This window comes from Dipodomys ordii, unplaced genomic scaffold (assembly GCF_000151885.1).
Source record: "Dipodomys ordii isolate 6190 unplaced genomic scaffold, Dord_2.0 Scaffold36, whole genome shotgun sequence".
NCBI classification, from domain to species: Eukaryota; Metazoa; Chordata; class Mammalia; order Rodentia; family Heteromyidae; genus Dipodomys; species Dipodomys ordii.
In genome coordinates, this window is record NW_012267252.1 from 3,780,370 (window position 1) to 3,800,580 (window position 20,211).

General features: G+C 43.4%; 1 protein-coding gene across 1 annotated transcript in view; it reads left to right on the forward strand.

The window, feature by feature from the left end:
- Positions 1 to 7,590: 7,590 nt before the first annotated feature.
- LOC105986587 (acyl-CoA desaturase 1-like) overlaps positions 7,591 to 20,211 on the forward strand; it is a 30,904-nt gene continuing 18,283 nt past the window's right edge. Inside the window, exons 1-3 of the mRNA XM_013017583.1 lie at positions 7,591 to 7,617; positions 16,588 to 16,864; positions 19,609 to 19,739. Coding sequence (XP_012873037.1) covers positions 7,591 to 7,617; positions 16,588 to 16,864; positions 19,609 to 19,739 — 435 coding nt within the window. The remainder of the gene's footprint in view (positions 7,618 to 16,587; positions 16,865 to 19,608; positions 19,740 to 20,211) is intronic.

The window sequence follows — 20,211 nt, forward strand, 5'->3', positions numbered from 1 at the left end:
GCTGAAGAGCTGAGGGATAGCACCCAGGCCCAGAGTTTAGGCCCCACAACTAGACCCCCCCCAAAAAAAGAAAAATGTAGGAAGGGAAATGGAGAAAAGGAATATAACCAAGACCTAAATTCACAGGGAGGAGAGGGATAGAAGGAAAGGAGAAGAGAAATAAAGGAAAAAAGAAAAATAAAAAATTTAAAAATGAAACACTTAAAAATTATATAATTTTAAAGAAATAATGCTACAATTAAATGAGTTAAGGCTGAGAGTTTGTGAATTGAGTTATCAATATCTGAATTAAGCATGCATACAATGATGGATAATGTCTATAATTGAAGACAGGTATATATCTGGGGATGAACAGAACAACAAATAAGTAAAGCAAAAAAAAAAGGAGGAAAAGGGGAAAGTTTATAAGGAGAATAAAAATAAACAAACAAACAACTGCCCCAAACAAAAAATAAACCTAAATAAAAATGATGAAAAAAATAGAAAACAATTTTTAAAAAATTTAATTAGGTAGAGGGGCTAGGAAGCTTGCTCAGTGGTAGAGTGCTTGCCTTGCATGCATGAGGCCCTAGGTTCTATTCCTCAGCACCACATAAGAAGAAAAAAACCGCAAGTGGCACAGGCTCAAGTGGTGGAGTGCTAGCCTTTAGATGAAGAGCTGAGGGACAGCGCCCAGGCCGAGAGTTCAGGCCTCACAACTGACAAAAAAATAAAATAAAATAAGGTAGAAAAAAGAATTCTTTGCTTTTTCTTTTTTTTGGAGGTGGGGGAGCAGATCTTGTGTCTCCCCTATGTCTGTAACCAGTCTCTTGGTAGAGTCTCTGGTTTGCTTGTGGCATTTGGTTTTCCTGTGGCTTGACTGGTTTCTTAAATCAGTTTGTTTGAACAGGCAGAACAAAGCTTTGCCTTACCAGGGACTTTATGACCCTCCTCTAGGCTAGTTCAGTGGGAGGGTGATCTGCTTTGATTGTCACAAAAGAAGGAGATGGCTGTTTCCTCTATCTTGGAGTTGCTGTGGGGGAGCTAGGTTGTAGGTAGAGCTATGGCCTGTTAGCAAACAGTAGCTTCACCCTGATGGGCTAGCTCCTGAAAGACTCAAGCAGCCCAGCCTGGAGTCATTCTCAGAATTTATGTGTAATGAGTTTCCAATTGTTTTCCTTCAATCCTCCAGCAGCTGGAGTTGCTGCCAAGTTGCAGAGGAGTGTGTGGCAGCCTCTGGCTCTGTTTACCTACTGAGGACAGTCACTCCCCTTGCAGAGCTGCCTCTGCTTGGGAAGGGCAACTTACCTCAGCCGTAGAGCTGAGCCCCACAGGTCAGGTTCCTTTGACCTGTTGAATGGCTCCTATTGTCTTCTTCCAAGTCCTGAGTTAGATGTTAACTGCTCTGGCCTTTGCTCTGGACTTTGTCAATATCAAAGATGGAGTTCTTCTCCAGTGGTGGGGGAGGGGCTACCTTCTCACCCCTGGTCCATGAGGAGTGAGGATGTCTTGGAGGTACTCACACCTTTCCCTTAGTTTCCAGGCTGTTCACGGTCTGCAACTGTCTGGGGTTAGCAGGATGAAGATTTCCACTCCTTGTCAGTTCTTGCTGGCAGTGAGTAGAATCTGCTCACACACCGCCTCTGGTACCTTTGTCCCAGTCTCTCTCTCTGTTGGTAAGTCGGCTGGAGCAGCAGCCACTGCTGCCACCCCCACTGTGGACACCAGCGAGTGCTCAAATCTGTCTCCTTAATCAAACTGCCTGAATTTTTCCTCTCTGGAAAAACTCTCTGTACTATGATGACACACTTGTTGTGACTCTCTAGGCTTAGACTTTCCACTGGAACACTAAAACTTGATCCTATGAGAGAGCTTGTTTAGCCCCCAGCTTCACCTCTGCCATTTTCCTCCAGACTCCCCTCAAGACCTAATCTTAACTAATGGCTGGTGCCTGTTTTCACAATGAAAGGGGAAGTGCAAGTAGGAGGAGTACAACCCAGGTTGACTTGTAATGAGACCCTACCTAAACAACACATAACGCAAAAACAGGGGCTGGGAAGGTGGCTCAGTGGTAGAGTGCTTGCCTTGCATGCATGAGGCCCTGGGTTCGATTCCCCAGCACCACGTAAGCAAAAAGAAAAAAAGCCGGAAGTGGCTCAAGTGGTAGAGCACTAGCCTTGAGCTGAAGAGCTGAGGGACAGCACCCAGGCCCAGAGTTCAGGCCCCACGACCGGCCCCCCCCCAAAAAAAATAACACAAAAACAGGCTGGAGGCATGACTCAAATTGTCGAGCATCTGACTAGCTACTTTGCGTTCATGAAATTAGTCCCCAGTAAGACACACACACACACACACACACGTACATGAATGCACACATGCATCCATGCACTCACTGTCCTGTGCTATGAAAGAAAGTTTTAGACGATATAGAGAATATATAAGTTTTCTTCTCTGAATCTCAGACCAAATTTAATCATCTCACAACATCCATTCCTGAGCCATTAACTGACCCAGTTTATGGCAAGGTAAACAACTTCAGCCCAGACTGTGTTGACATCATCATTGAGGGGTATGGGAACAGACTTGGATGTGTTCACACTGCTCCATTCCCACAAGCTGACAGCAGAAGAACACTACTCTGGGCTGGAGAGATGTGCAAGGTAGACTTTGAATGAAAACACCTCTAAAGAGTGCCAGGTACTGGTGGCTCACACCTGTAATCCTAGCTACTCAGGAGGTTGAGATTTGAGTAGGAAAATCCATAAGCCTCTTATTTCCTATTAATCCCTCTCCCCATAATTCCTCTCCCAGCAGAGCAAAAAAGCTAACCAACAATGCCTAGGCCCTGAGTTCAAGCTAGGCATGCACTAGAGGGTGGTGTGTGCACACACATACTTGAACAACCACACAGAAACTCACTCACATAGAACAAAGAAAAAAACAAGAAATATATGCCACCCCTGTGGTCTATCAGACCACATGTCCGACAGCCTATTGGCTCAATTATCCCATTGCTTCAGGGGGCACACTTCTGCTTACTTGCTATCCTCCTTCAGATTCTTCAAGGAGAATAACCATTCTGTGCTGCCAGTGAGACAGCAGCTAAATAAGAAGGTTGGTTTGGCCAAGAACTAGCAAAGACAGAAAGGGATCTGGAAAGAAATGACATTGAGATGGGCTTGGAAGGATGGGGAGCGTTTGAAGAGACAGAAAGAAAGCATTGTTATCATGAATTTACTACCCAGAAGCTAGACATGTTTAAACAGCACTGTTTTCGTTCTCACATGGTCCTTCAGGGCAGGTTTGGATTATAAGATGAAGACACAGGAGAAAGAAGGAAAGAAAGACCTTGCAGTTGAATCTAGCTTCAGAATCAGGGCTCTGATGGAACAGTCTCCACTCCTTCTCTCCCTGACAGTCACAGGGTGGCAGCATGACCCTGGCCCCACCGCCATCCAAAGGGAACCACAGCTCTTTCCTGAAGGACAAGCCCACAAACCAGTTCGGAGATCTGTGCCCTTCCAGGCTAGGCACTAGCTCTTTTCTGTTACTTACTCGTTTCCTCTGGGTACCTGGGAAGGCTCCTGTCTGTCCCTGCCATCCTAACCACAAGGATCAGTCATATGAGAGACCTAAAATTCTCTGTGTGGAGCTGGATGCTCTAGGCAGCACATACAGACTAGACAATACTCAAGGCTTTCACAGAGGAAACACCCGTGAAAGAACACAGTGCGGGAGGTGAGGGGGAAGAGACGGCTTTGCTGACAGGCTGTCAGTCAATCTAATCAGCGGGTAAGATTGGGGAAAGGAGACTGGCTGCGTGACTGTGGTAGAGTCTAAGAAATGGTTAGTGAGAGCATGAGGGAGCAGTGCTGGGAAAGGCAGCCCCCCAGGTGAGCGGTCAGTCAATAACTCTCCCTTTGGATAGAAATCTGGGATGTCCTTCCCTGTGGTCTCCATGCCCTGGCAGCTCTCCAACTCTCATGGGGCACAATTGGCTCCTCACACCTCCATTCCCGTGCTGACTTTATTCCTTTCTCAATCGCTTCCCAGGGACCAGGGCAAAGGGTCATCCTACTCACTGAATGGGATTCTGGACTTGAAAGAAGCCAGATAGATTGACCTCTATGCCAACTTCAGCCCTTCCACATCTCTGCCTCTGATTGCTTCTTACTTGTAGTTTGACAACATGAAGGGGAAAATGAGATTGACTTCTTACCTGTTGACTTCAGCCCCAACCCACAGGCTCTGGCAGAAAGTGCAGCTGTGAGCATCAGGCTTGATCCCTTTCCAGGAGTCTGTTCTCAGCTAACCCTCTCCTGGCATCAGACACAGCAGTGAAGTTGTGGTTCACGCCAAGAACAAGGCACAGCATTGCCAAGTAGCTCAGAAGGACAGGTAGATACCTCTTGAGCACCAGGAATATGTTGACCCTTGTCTGTAATAAACATATTTGTGAAGATAATATGAGTGGACAGGAATGCTGGTACCTGTTATGTCCTAAGGGTTAGACTAGCCCCTTTTGGGGCTCTGTGAGTGTTCTTGAGGGTAGAAGATGTAGAGGGAAAGGGGTCTACAGAGTATGGTGCCTTGGACACCATACTCTTGGAAAAATCAAGCAATACAAAAAAGAGCAACTCTGGGCTAAGATAGCATTTCAAATCCAGGATCTGTGGGAAGTGAGAAGTAAAACAGGGAACCCAGACAAACACCCAGGTGAGGCAACAGCTGAGCAAATCCTGGAAATGCCCCAAGATTGCATTCACTTTCTCTTTGTGTGACAAAAGCAAAGGTGAGAACCAGCTTGGGATATTTCCCTTTTCCTCTTGAACAGGGAGAGATGGGAAGGAAAGTATAGTTGGACAGGAGAGTGAAAGGAAAATGCCTCTAATTGGCTTAGGAGACTTTTCAGACATGCCCTTCCCAAGGGTCAGAACCAGGTTCCTCAGTGTCTATGGCCAGGATGGGCTCATGGAACAAGAGTGGATAGAGGTAGGACCAGGAGAAACAGGGCCCAGATTTTTTTTTTGGGGGGGGGTCCGGTCGTGGGGCCTGAACTCAGGGCCTGGGCACTATCCCTCAGCTCTTCATCTAAAGGCTAGCGCTCTACCACTTGAGCCACAGCACAACTTCCGGCTTTTTTCTTTTTGCTTATGTGGTGCTGAGGAATCGAACCCAGGGCCTCAGGCATGCAAGGCAAGCGCTCTACCACTGAGCCACCTTCCCAGCCCCGGCCCAGATTTTTTATTAGCATGTCTCTTCTTTGTAAAAAATTACTTGTAAAAATTACTTGTAAAAAATTTACTTATTTTGTACATGGAAGATACACAAAGTACCAGCATGCACCTAGTAGCTCCAGTATATTCCCACCACAACATCCCCTAATTCAACAACCTTTCTGAGCCTGCAAAGAGGTCAGAGTAGCTAACACAGTACACAGAAGAAAGTAAAATACTGCCACATTACTCTGCCTCAGACCTGCTCTCTTGTTCTGACTAATCCTAAGGCCTCCTCTATTGAGAGCTCCCTAAACTCCTACCCCATATAATGTAGTATGTTTATACTTTGTGCCCAGCAGATACTGGCTAGCATAATTTGCTATTGTGCTTTGTCCCATTTCTCTTAGAAATCTGTGAATTCCCCAGGGTGACAGCAGAACATTCTCCATTGCCCCACACTGAGGGAGTATTGGCCTTCCAGTGGCACAGAGGAGGCTTAGTCAATGCTCAGTCTCCAGGTGGGCACACTGGCACCGAGAGACTGTATGAGAAACAGACTCCTGGTTGGGAAACACTCTTAGGCCATGGCCAGCTGCCCTATGGATCTAGCAACCACACTTTGGCTAGTACAGAGTTGTCAGAGCAAAGCAAGGGTCATATCGGTGCATGTGACGTAACTGTAGGATGGGGGGAAGGCTGTAGGTCATAGCAAGTAGGTTGAGGGGAAGCACCTAAGGAGGAAAAAAATAAAGAAGAAAGAATGGCAGAGGGAGCAGGAATGGGTTAGATCTGTTTCTTGTACCTGAGGGAGAGCAGAAGGCACTGGTTAGGTCTCTGGGGGACAGCTAGCAGCTCCTCTGGGTACTCTTAGCCAATGGGACTAGCTCTACCACAATGGCAGACATGTGGCAAATCCCTCTCATCTCCCATATTGGCATAGAAGCAGAGTCAGAGCAAAGAATTCCTTTCTGCTCATTAATTTGTCATTGGAGGCTCAGGACCAGTGTCAGCCTATTCATCTGTGTGTCTGTCCTTTCTATGTAAACACAGGTATGGGGCTAAGTCTCAGTCTGGAGAAGGTCACCTGTAGGACTCTGCAGTGGGGGTGGGGGTGGGGTGAGGGAGAGACAGAGAGAGACTACAGTCTAGAGAGAGCTATCCTTACAGAGTCGAGCCACCACAGAAAGTTCCAGCCCTGCTAGAGCCCTGAGACTTTGACTCCGTGTCTCAGTTTCCCTGACTATCAGCACTTATCATACACCTATCACACTCTGTCTTGTCACAGTCACTCTCTGATCTGCAGGATTTCCACCATATCCTCAAGATAGGTAATCAGAGCCAGAGTCCAGGCCTCTCCTCTAGCCACATACCTATGCCTATACACAGGCCTGAGTTTTTTCTCATTCTTCATGTTTCTCTTTCCTTCTGTGTGTCTCTGTCTTTCCCTTTTTCTTTCTCTCTGTGTTGGTTACAGGATACACAGGAGGGAAGGGTTGGAGTGAAAGGGAGGTCAGGCGCATTCTGTGCATCGTATGGACAGATACATGTGGGAAACCTAGAGAACTGGCCTGGCAACTGCATTGGCCTCTTCTCCAGCAAGGGCCCCACAGTGAAAGATAGCCAGCGCTGTCTCTCAGGGAGGAACACCATGGAACCGAGGCACCATGGTGGGTGGACCATGGCTTTCCCATTCTTCCTGTGTAACTGTCCCACTGCCCAACCTGCACCATGTTCCCAGGGAATCTCTAGGCTTGGACCTAGCCCTCACTGGGGCACTAGGTCTTCTCTCTTGTCCAGAAAGGAATCTCCCTAGTATTCTCTGAGGCCAAAGAGCGCCAAGGAGAGAGCAAGCAGCCTGTGGGAATGAAGCCTAGAAGAAAAGTTTTGGTGAAAGACATAGTAGTGATATTATAGAGAACAGATTGCACTGAACCAGAGGCAATGTTGGGTAGAGGTGACCCTAAGCTCTCTTTGGCAGAATTGACAGAATTTTCTCATGGGCAAGAACATAGGCTGGATAGGTATCTGTTTGTAACATCTTGAGGCCCCAGCTTAATCCCTACCTACCTCCACCTTCTCTTATCTCCCTTCAACCACTCTTACCTCTGGTAAGGGATGATTGGACCAGCCTGCTCTGCTCACCTTGCCCTTGTTGGCAGGTTAAAAAAGTTTGTGGTATATATATATAGGACATTGGTTACTCCTCAGCTACTATAGACTTCGAATGCCCACAAAGATCTGGTCTATACTGCAAAGTGAAGGGCTTTGAGTAAGCACCTACTTGTGGTATACCAGCAGGCTCTGGAGAAGAAGCCATCTTCTGTTCTGGCAGTACCACACTGCAGTCTGCAGCCTCAGTCCTGGGAAAGTCTTCAGGGTTTCAGAAACCAAAATGCCTGTGCCCTTGCTGCAAGAGAAGGTAAGCTTCCAAGATGTGGCTCTGCATGTTTGCAGCTCAGTTTGGGCTTGTTCCAAAGCAGTTGATGGGCAAGACAGTCGAGATTATCTTGGAAGACTCAGTCATATTTTTTTAGTTCTGTGCTGCTTTCCAGGATTTGGAAATGAAAACTCTAATTTGGGAATGTATGTGTGCATATTTGTTTATTATTGACATAAATTAGCAGTAGGAAGATGCTTCATTTTAACAAGTCCATGTATGCAGACAATCTTTTTTTCTTTTTTTCATTTATTTATCATGGGCTTGAACTCTGGGCCTGAGCTCTGTCCCTCAGCTCTTCCGCTCCAGGCTAGCGCTCTACCACTTTAGCTACAGCAACACTTTCGGTTTTTTTCTGTTTATGTGGTATTGAGGAATCAAACCCAGGGTCTCATGCATGCGAAGCAAACACTCTACCACTGAGCCACCTTCCCAGCTCCTTATTTTTTTTTTCAAGCTGGTCTTGAACTCAGGGTCTGGATGCTGTCCCTGTGCTTTTGTGCTCACGAATAGCACTCTACCACTTGAGCCACAGATCTTCTTTCAATACTTTGGTGGTTAATTAGAGATGAGTCTCACAGACCTTCCTATACAGGCTAGCTTCAAACTGGATTCCTCAGATCTGTGTCCTCAGCAATAAGGATTACAAATGTGAGCCAGCAGTACCTAGCTCAACTTTCAACTATCATAACTACAGAAAATTTGTTATAGATCTAATTGACATTCATTGTTCACTGAATGGGGGTGCTTTTCATTCCTCAAAACAGAAATAAAAACTGCATTTGAGCAACTGTGTAATCCTAAGTTTTATAAGGTAGGAATAAAAAAATTTTTTAATAATCTGATTGAATAGTGCCACAATAAACATAAGTATATAGGTAGCTCTTTGTACACTGATTTCATTTCTTTTGGATATGTACCCAGAATTGAGATAGCTGGATTCTATGGTAGTTCTTTTGTTAGTTTTTGTGGAAACATTCATACCACTTCCCATAGAGACTCTACTAACACACATTCCTAGCAACATCATGAGAGTTCATTGTTCTCTGTATTCTCCCCAGTATTTATTTATTTCTGGTTCATATTTTGGTTGATAATTTATTATTTCTGATCATAGCTAATATTACTGGGAAGAAATGGAATCTCGATGTAGTTTTGATTTGCATCTCTCTAACAGGTAAAGATATTGAGAACTTTTTATACATGTATTGCTCATTGATAATTTTGAAAAAGTGTCCACTTAGATCATGTGACCATTTTTATTTCATTATTTGTTCTTTTATTGTTAAGTTTTGAGCTACTTATATATCCCACCTATTAATCCTCTGAAAGATTAATAAATGGAAAATGTTTCTCTTTCTGTAGGATTTATTATTACTTTGTTGGCTCTTTGTTCTGTTATATAGAAACTTTTTAATTTGAAGCACATCTTTGCCTGGACCAATATCATGAAGTATTTCCTTAATGAATTAACACTGGGCCTATTTCTAATTTTGTATAAAAAGCAATGCAAGCCAGGCACTGGTGGCCCACACCTGAAATCCTATCTACTCAGAAGGCTGAGATTTGAGGATCACTGCTCCAAATCATCTTGGCAAGAAAAAGTCTGTAAGACTCTTATCTCCAATTAACCACCAGAAAACCAGAAGTGGTGCTACAGCTCAAAGTGTTAGAGTGCTAGTTTTGAGTGAAAAAGCTCAGGCACAGAGCCCAGGCCCTGAGTTCAAGCCCCATGACTGATAGAGAAAACAAGCCAAAAAACAAACAAAAAATTGAGAGATAGGAATCTATCTTCAGTCTTTGGCATGTGGATATTCAGCTTTCTCAAAATGATTTACTGAAGTTTTCTTTTTACAAATCCATGCTTTTGGCTGTAGATGTGTGAGCTTATTCTCAGGTCTTCTATTCTATTCCATTCATCTAATGTTAACATGGCTCTGTAGCATACTTTAATTAGCTCTTTCTCTCTCTCCCTTCTCTTCCCCTGTATCTGAACAAGTATATTGAAAATGATGGCTCATAAAGCTTGAAAGTTGAGGTCAGGTAGAGCTGGTGGTCAGCATGGGCCAGGTCGTGGGTTCAATCCCCAGCATGCCTAGAGAAACCTGTATATTAACAGAAGCTTCTGAAATATTTTTTTCCTTATTGGGGATTGAATTGAGGGCTTCACATTCACTAGGACTCTAAAAAGTATTCCAACCAAATTTCCTATTTTTCTTTTTTTTTTGTTTTTTTTGTTTTGTTTTGTTTTTTGGTCCAGTTGTGGGGCCTAAACTCTGGGCCTGGGCCTTTTCCCTCAGCTCTTCAGCTCAAGGCTAGCGCTCTACCACTTGAGCCACAGCACCACTTCCGGCTTTTTACTTTTTGCTTATGTGGTGCTGAGGAATAGAACTCAGGACCTCAGGCATGCAAGGCAAGCGCTCTACCACTGAGCCACCTTCCCAGCCCCTATTTTTCTTTTTGAATGCTATTCCTGGGGATTGAACTCAGGGCACTGTGCCTGACTGTTTTTTGCTTAAAGCTGGTGCTCTACAATTGAGCCAAAGTTCAACTTCCAGCGTTTTGATAGTTCATTGGAGATAAGAGTCCCACAGACTTTCCTGCCTAGGCTTCCTTTGATGCATTAGCTACCAATGTCACCTTCTGGAGCAGCTAAGGTAATAGGCATTAGCCACCATCTCCTAGTTTCTTACAAATTTAGATAGGCTTCTTTATTTTTTTTGTTTTGTTTTGGAAGAGGTGTAGCCCTGTATTGCATCACACTCATGATCCTTCTGCTTTAGCCTTATAGTGCTGAGATTACAGATGGGTGCCACCACTCCTATCCTGTAAGTTTTAAATGATAAGTCATTCTGAGTAGTCATTGTCATATTGTTGCCACTGGTAAAGGGCTGGGGAAGTGTCAATGACAGATAGGAAGATCAAGATCTCAACCCAGTGTTTCCAGGTCTTAACACTGTCAGAGAAAGAATTCAGAGATACAAGAAAGTAAGTAATTGAGAGAAAGAGCTTTTATTTTAAAGCAAAGTTCATGCTCAAAAGAAGTTAAGTGTGGAGCTGAGTGCCAGTGATTCATGCCTGTAACCCTAGCTACTCATGAGGCTTAGATCTGAGGATTGTGCTTTGAAGACTCTCTGGGTAGGAAAGTCTGTGAGACTTCTTTTTTTTGTTTTGTTTTGTTCTGATTGTGAGTCTTGAATTCTGGACCTGGGTGCTGTCCCTGAGTTTTTATGTTGATGGTTAGTGCCACTTCCAGATTTTTCTGTGTATGTGGTACTGAGGAATCAAACCCAGGGCTTCATGCATGGTAGGCAAGCACTCTACCACTGAGCCACATTCCAAGTAAGCTATGAAACTTTTTTTTTTGGTCCGGTCATGGGGCCTGAACTCTGGGCCTGGGCGCTGTCCCTCAGCTCTTCAGCTCAAGGCTAGCGCTCTACCACTTGAGCCACAGCGCCACTTCCGGCTTTTTTCTTATGTGGTGCTGAGGAATCAAACCCAGGGCCTCTGGCATGCAAGGCAAGTGCTCTACCACTGAGCCACCTTCCCAGCCCAGCTATGAAACTCTTATCTCTATCAAACTACCAAAAAAGCAGGAAGTGGAGCTGTGGCTCAACTGATAGAACACGCACCTTGAACAAAAAAGCTAAGAGATAGTATCCAGGCCCTGAGTTCAAGGCTCAGCACAAACAATAAAAAACAAAAAGAGGTAAATGTAGGTGTTTTTACCCTAAGTTGCACACTTTGGGGTTTTGGATAGCAGATCTTACTGTCAAGCTTACTAGAGGGGAGGAAGAAGGTAGGCTGAGGAGAGGTAGAGAATTCTCAGAATGGGAATGGGTAGCTTCCAAAATAGTCTATTTGCATTTTCTATTCCATAGGGCTTGTTTGTTTGTTTGATTGTTTGTTGTCATTAGAGTTTTCAGATGTGTCATGGCTTCAGATACAGGATGGAAATTATAATGATGGCAATAATAAATGTTATTATAATAACAATGAGGACAATAGTGATCTTCCTTAGTTATCTTGGTTAAAGCTGGCTTGGGCAAGTTCTTGATTTTCTGTTTGAGTGGTCACATGATGTCCTGTTGAAAGGCAGCTCTTCTGTTTCAGAAGCTTTTTGTTACCATACAGTTGATTGATCAACGTCCTCTGGCCTCAATAATTATTGCATAAGTTTAGGGCAAAAGCCCAGGCTCCAAGGGTTCCAACAGAGTGTACTATGACGCCTACCCAGACCACCAATCAAAGTCTAGTAGAAGAGAAGGGCAGAGAAAGGCAAGGGCAAAGAAAGGATTTTTAGTCAATGTAGCAACATTGGGAAGAACAGATAAGAGCTTCACAATCTACTGACAGGAACTTTTGAGATTTTATAGGTGAGGAAAACCAAGAGGATGTTTGTGTTGTACAAAACTGACAGAGAGGATAACCATAATTAGATCAATGGTGGGGGTGGATCATCATCTTAATTTTGATTTTGCAAGGGAATCTGAAGAAACTAGTATCATTGTCACCACTTGAGAAAAGCAATCTTGATGCCATAAGCTGATTATCCCAGTTCTGGTGTGCAGCCTCACCAACCATAGGTAATTGCTCTCATTCAGGGTGATTTCATTATGAGGTGATCTGTCCTGTGAGGCTTGCTGATGATGTTGGGGTAGTTTTCGTTCCTTGCCATGCAGCTGATGATCTGGCAATCTGTGGTTCCTAGATCCAAGATAACTATGGAAGAGAGTACTCAAGAGGGAAAATAAACATGAAAAATAGAGCTAAAGAGGAAAAAGGGAAATTAATCTGCCAGTAACTGATGCCCTCTTTCACTACTTCATCCTGTTTCAAAGAATCTTCCCTTTGTTCAGAATATTCATGCTACATAAGTTACCCACCTGCATGTCATACAGCAATTATCTGGGTTATCAGATTGCCTATTGCTGTGGCACACTATTTATATATAGGGTTTGATACTAGCTGTAGCTTCAGGCATCTTCTGGGGTCTTGGAACACATTTCTTGTGGATGAGGAAATAGAGTAGTGTAAATGCCACTGATGCTAGTTTCAGCTTGTCCTAGTCAGATACCTGAGGTCTTCCTACAGGACCCAGTCCTGTGTCTGCCACAATTTCTGCTCTTGATGAGGACTTGTCAGCCACTTGAACACCTAAAAGGTCACATGATCTCTTATACCACAAACTAACCTTGGCATGAAGCCTGGAGTTCATAAGCTGTGTGTGCAAACATGTATGTATGTGCAAACATGCATGTATGAGGTGCTGTGGATTCAACCCAAGGCCTGCCAGGCAAATGCTCTACCTCTGAACTATATCATGCATTTTCAGGGCACACTGTCTCTGGATGTGAAGCAAAAAGCAAAACTAACATATCATGTGGTAAGTGAAATAATGAACAGAGTTCAACAGAAAGGAACTTACAACTCTTGAGGTTCACTGAGAAGAACAGGGCATCTCAGTGTGACCAACAGCCTATTCTGTATCTCTCAGCATTTCTTAAATGAAATCATTTCACTGTGTTTGCCTGAAGTTGCTTATCTAACAATTTACATGATTTACAACATATACTCTGTCCCACTTTGTATTTTTTAAAGGAATTCATGTGGGAAGTAGCTTGTCATTGAAAACGTGAATCTGAATTGCGAAGTGAGTTTATTTTTGTACAGCAGAGTCTAACCACTGCTAACCAGAGTAGCCAAAGGAGCAAACTAAATTTTAGTAGACTAGCAACAAATACAAGTATCTAGAAATATATTAAATAGTCTGTGTTTCTATTGGGACAATAATTTTTTGAGGTCAGGGAGCATGAGACCAATACCTGGGTTTGTCCACAGGGCCTTGGTAGGGAGGTGTCCTACCACTTCAGGCACTCTACCATTTGAGCCATGCCTCCAGCCCAGGCTTGAGTTGGATACAAATTATGTGCCAGGTAGAAATAAAGACAGTATCTGAAAGTTAATTCACATTGTCATTATCAGAAACTACAGTAAAACATCTAGTATTTAGTTCAATAATACCTCCCATTTTTACTAGCAGAAGAGGCTGACGATTCCATGACATACATTCTTAACAGAGTTTGTCTTTTACTATTCTGCAATGTTTGTCTTTGCACCTAATTTAAACGTAATATTTTGATGAAAAGAAATGGCATAATCTTAGGTGCATAGACAGGTCTGTATTTGGAAGTAACTTGAAGATTTTCAAACAGGTGAATATTGATGTTAAAAATTGTTTTAATTGGGGAGTAAATAAATGATGCAGGACTACCTAAACATCTCTTCCACACCTAACATATTTTAGGTAATTAAGAGTGCTAAAGTGTTTATCAACATTCATTCCAAGTGAAGTAAGTTATACTTTTGAACACTGTAAGAATTAGCAAAGAGTGACCTTTTTTAATACCAGCCATATTTTATAATTTATGTAAATTGGATATTGTATTTGGGAGCAACTAGAGAGCCTGAGGCAGGAAAACCTTGGGCTTCAGGAGTTTGTCAGTCTGGGCAGCATAAACCTTTTTTTGCAAAAGAGTGTTGGGGTAGAGCCCCTGCTTAGTGTACTCAATTCATCAAGAAAAAAAAAAAAAAGGTTGTGTCTTTTTTTTCTTTTTTGGTAGTGTTTAAGTCTCGTCAATCCAGTCAGTTCTTGGACAGAAAAAAAAATGTTTCTAGGAGTTATGGTGTGACAGTCTCAACTAACTTTGATAGCACATGTCAGTAAACAATTTGTACTTTCCTGCCCGGTGTTCATTCACTATGCTGATGCAGAAGTACCATCAATTAATATTACATTCCTGAACTCTGAAGAGAAGCCTTTGAAATGTAGTTCTTCTAACTGGAATTGGGACAAGGAAGGAGTTTTGATTCAGTGTCCATGAACTCCCGAGTTGATTTGCTTTTGCAAGCCCCAAATGGGCTACTTGTGGACCACCATTTCTAGGTTAGATGAGACAATGTTCTTGGCCCCACACATCATTCATTGAAAGTGGAGAGACAGAGTTATACTCAGGGAACTAGTTCTTAAGATCTTGCTGAGAATAGATCTTATCACTTAAGATTATAGCCTTATGTCAATTTATGATCAGAAGCAGACTAGCCCAATTATGTCAACTTTTTAAATGGTGTAATGGCTATATCCCATTAAGACATATATACTGAGTGCAGGTGGCTCACACCTATAATCCTATCTTCTCAGGAGGCTGAGATCTGAGTAGGATCGTGGTTTAACGCCATCTGGGGCAGCAAAGTCTGTAAGACACATCTCTAATTGACCATCAAAATTTGGATTTGGCACTGAGGTTCATAGTGGTAGAGTGCTAGCCTTGAGCAAAAAGAGCTCAGGGACAACACCCAGGCTCTGAGTTCAAGCCCCATGACTCACACACACACACACACACACACACACACACACACACACACACACAAATCTCTTAATCACTGATTTTTGAGGAGGGTATTAGCATCACAGAAGTATTGAAAAGCCATGTAGGTGCTGAGGATTTGTTAGGGTTTCTTACTAGTAAGATTTATAGATAAAATCAAAACATATGCCTATGGATACCATTTTAGGATTGAGAGTATTTCCTTAACTTGCCAGTGTTCAATGTTTTGAGAGGTATTGAGTTAGCTGATCCTTAATTATTCTGTTTTGTACTTCACAAGGAAGAGCTTATAAAGTCCATAAGCCTGAACTTTTATATGTAGTAAAACTTTAATAAACTCCTTTTAGTGTTTAAAAAATGTGATAGGTTATAGTTGCCTGCATTAAGGAAAAAATTGTTTTTATATGACTTACACTACTTTAAATTATTTACCAAGCTGTACTGCTTTAAGAACACTACTTGAAAAGCAAAATAAAATTGGTTTATTATTATTTTTGATATTATGATCTTACATCAATATGCTATAGGATGCTTGGGTTTTGTTGGTTTTTTTGCCAGTCCTGGGGCTTAAACTACAGGGCCTGGCACTGAGCTTCTTATCCTCAAGGCTATCTCTCTACCACTTGAGCCACAGAACCACTTCGGGCTTTTTCTGTTTATATGGTAATGAGGAATCAAACCCAGAACTTCGTGCATGCTAGGCAAGCACTCTACCACTGAACCACATTACCAGCCTTCATAGGATGCTGTTTTGTAAGGCAGGAAAATTCTATTAGGCTGATGGGAATGCCCTGGAAATTCCTCTTTTATGAAAAACTTTGTCTTTGAGGAATTAGACATTTACACCTTTAGAATGAATAATTGCTTTGGGAACTGGTCTGATCTGAAGGCTTGGACAGGAATTTAGCCTAAAACAATGGCTTTCCATATACAAACATATCTTTCATTCTCCTTTCTTTTCTTTCCTTTTCTCCTTCCTTCCTTCCTTTCTCCCTCTCTCCTTCCCTTCCCTCCCTCCCTCCCTTCCTCCCTCCCTCCTTCCTTCCTTCCTTCCTTTCTTCCTCCCTCCCTCCTTTCCTCCCTCTCTTCCTCTTTCCCTCCTTTCTTCCCTCCCTCCCTCCCTCCCTCCCTCCCTTCCTTCCTTCCTTCCTTCCTTCCTTCCTTCCTTCCTTTCCAGGGATCCCTACATTCTAAGTTTCCTGATTCAGGGTGACTTGTGGACAAGGAAGACAGTTAAGAGCTTCAGAGTGCTTGATGTGCTGCCATCCGTTGGTAAAAATGTGAATTGCAGCGTGAACAGTTGATTCATGGACTTTTCTTTCCCAAAATTTAAAGAAGATGCAATGAAGCAATCATTTGAGTTCTACCCCTTCACCTTGAGGTTTTACCACCATCTACCTGCACAATTTCAAGAGACTTCCTCTTTTAATCTTGTCACCGAAAGCACTGGGGCAAGGTCTGTGCGTCTATTGTACTCTAACCACAGTGCAGCACAGAGCCCAGTGCTCCCAGTCACCTACCAGGCATCTGCGCTCTCCTCACACACTATGCTCTCTCCTTGTAGATCTCTGATTCCTCTACAACCACCATCATGAAACCTCTTTCTATGGACCTGCAGAATAAAAGAGAGAAGCTGAAGGACCTGGCCCTCCACTTAGTAGACGACATCCGCCCCGAAATGAAAGAAGACATCTATGACCCCACCTACCAGGATGAGGTGGGCCCCGCACCGAAGCTTGAGTATGTGTGGAGAAACATCATCCTCATGGCTCTGCTGCACCTGGGAGCCCTGTATGGGATCACCCTGGCTCCTGGCTGCAAGGCCTACACCTGGCTCTGGGGTAAGCAGCTCCCCTCATCATGAGCCAGTACCCAGGTTTCTCCCTGCTCTTTAGTGAAGAGCACAAAGGGCAGTGTTCTCTCTCTTGTTTCTTTCTCTTGTTCCTGGGAGGCTGGCTGAGCTGGAATAGAGCCTGATGCAATTGGGATCCACAGAGGACATCATCCCCTCTCAGTCTGGGTTTCCAGCCATTTGTCTTTGTATCCAAGGAGGCTGACTAGTCTGGGAGTAAAGACTAGTGTCTTCTCTCCGGAAGACAGGAGGATGAACAGTCCAGTGTGAGGGGATTAGTAGGTAGCTGTCTTGGATGGTAGTAATATCAGTCAGCAAGGAGGTGCCACCACCACCTGAGCCTTTCAGGTATTCTAGGTGGTAAGATTGATTCCTGGCTTTTGTCTTGGGAAATCCTTCCAGTTCCCAGGAGAAATACAACTAAGATTTTTGATTCTTAGGAAACAGTTTTGCTGACTACCAAGTAGAAGATAGCAACACATGTTTAGACTTTCTTTTTTGTTTACATCATTTCATCATAGCCACTGAAGGAAACTTCAACTATAGAAAAAAATCGCTTGGGTATAGTTTCAGAGTTTGTGTATAGTTTAAGAGATGTAGAGGGACACTTATGTTCTTTTACTGGTATACTATGAGTTTCACTATGTATTATGAGCTGTAGCATAATGAATCGAGAGGAAGAATGGATTTCCTTCTCCACCCCTTCTTCCCAGGAGATTCTTCACAAGCAGGCTCATCAGCTGCAAGTCCCTTCCAGAAAGGAAATTCCCTGTAGGCATCAGTTCCTAGTTTGATCAATATGTGATGAGCTACCCTGGAAAATGTATAGGGATCATAATGTCACTCTAGCATTAAGGCTATGGTATCTACCTCTTTAATGTCTTCCTTGTGTGGATCTGCTGTGACTTTGGACAGAAATTGGTACACAGAGCTATAATGTTGTTTTATTCTACTCTTGATCAGGGCTTTTTGATGAGTGATTAGGTTGACAGAGTGTCTATGGTGAAATGTGGATTTCAAATTTCTTCAATGATTTAAAAAAAAAAAGGGTAGAGGTCTTAGCTTGGGCATTTTCTCCTCCCACCTGTAGACTTTAGTTGCTTTCCTTGTTTTATCCCAAAGGAAACTAAAAATTTTCAGATGTGGAGATGTTTTGTCCCTTTACTTTTGGAGCTGCTCAGCAGAGCCCTTCAGTCAGGGCTGTGAAATATTTCTTACATCATTGACAGTCTGAAAGTAATACCTCCCCAGCCCACTTTTCAGGTCAGATCTACAAGATGTTCCTTCACCATCAGTGTAGGCATTGACAGTCCTTCCTTGGTGACAGAAAATGAATATAAGTGACTTCAGCTGGGTACATGATAAATAATAAAACAGGCACCTAGTTCCTGGGTTCTGGTTCTAATTCTGCTGCTAATGGGCATTGCATGTTCTTTTAGAACGAATATATCTGCAGCATGAAACAAATGAACATGATTTCTTTGCTCTGAGCTGAGGGTTTGTACTTTTCCTGAATCTAGGCCCTTACTTCTTGATGATTATAGGGCTCTGAATTCACCATACTTCCCCTAATTACACATGTAGTATTGTATGTGAGAAGATGGTATCAATCACTACATGGCCTGGCCACATGTCACCTGGGGTCTCAATCTCAGATCTGAAGAATTGTGGCCAGAACTTTGCTAGGATAATACTAATGCTATGGCACTCCTGGGCCCCTTGAAGGACAGGGTAAGATGAAGGAGATAGGGGGAGAAGAGAGAAAGCTGTTTCGAAATCTCTCCTTGCTTCAGTAGAACAGGACAACTTATAAAGGTTTTGGTGCCTTCCATGAAGTTCTATAACCATAGACAATCTATTGTTTCAATCTGTTCTCCCAACACAAGTTATAAATTTTTAACCTAGGCCTCATCCTGTCCTCCTAGTGCTGCTGAACAAAGGGAATGGTGGGTATGCCAAAGAACCCCTTACCCACTAGAGATCATGTGTGGCACCTTCTGAACCTGAAAGCCTTCAGGATGGCAGAGAAGGCAACCCTAAGGTCCTCCAGAATTCCATTCTTGGGGTTCTTCATCATCAGAGATAGATAACCTCGCTAGAAACATGGCTTCAACTTACTAGCCCTGTGACCCTAAATCATACAGCTCTCACTTCATCTATTCCCTGAACTGTGACATAGAGTACTCATAGTATTTACCCTGTTCAAGCTGTATGTTAAACATGAGAATGTTAACCATTTTTATAAAGCTTGAGCCATTAAGCAAACATGACTGTGTGGAGGGCCCCTCACGGGGGCGTAGTGCCTGCTATAATAATGAAATTGTGTTGTACCAGTTGGCAAATCAAAATGTAAGGCACTTGCAATTGAGCAGTGTCTTAACTGCTCCCTGAACACTTCAGAAAAGTCAGGTGAAGGCCAAAGGAGATAGAACTACATGGCTAAGGTTTGACAATTACAAGTGATTGAGAGTCCTATTCCTTTGCTTGTCTTTATGTCTTCTTAGCTCCTTAGCTTATCTCTACTCTTGGAAGAAAAGGGTAAGTGATGAGCACAGATTTTCAAGCAGTGAAAGCTTGGAACCCCAAGACCAAGGCATTCCTAGGGTTCAAGGTAAAGCAGATCTTCTCCTAAAGTCTAAAGAGGCTGGCTCTGGCATCACAGGAGTGCTTTGACATGCCTCCCCTGGCTGTATTCCCATCAGGCGGTGACTCTTTACTGCTCTATCCTGGCAGCTTTTCTGTGCTATGTAGTCAGTATCCTGGGCATCACAGCAGGGGCTCATCGCCTGTGGAGCCACCGGACCTACAAAGCACGGCTGCCTCTGAGGCTCTTCCTCATCATTGCCAACTCCATGGCATTCCAGGTGAGCAGCTGGCAGGGCTCTGCTCTGTGTCTCCATCCTATCAACGATCCAGGATGGAGTGAAGGGGACTGGCACCTGGAGAGGAGTCCCAGCAGGTCAGACATGGCCTTTTCCAATCTCATCTGGTCACTTCAACTGGAGTCATTGAGAAGGATGTAGAGAGGAAAGGCTCACCAGGTATATGGTCATTTTCATCCAAGGTCTATGTTTTATCTAACAGTATGATCACTGTGGTTCTTCAGAATAGAGGACCATAGTATAAGAGCCAGGCCCTGACCTAGGCTTCTGGGGCAGTCAGTGAACACTAAACTTAAAGATGACTATTTTAGGATTCAAGATAATGGGATTAATAAGGATGTAGCACACAGTCATACTTGCTGATAACTAAGGTGAACACAGCCAGACACTTGGCTCATGCTTGTAACCCTAGTTATTCAATAGGCTGACATCTAAGGATCAGTTTGAAGCTAGG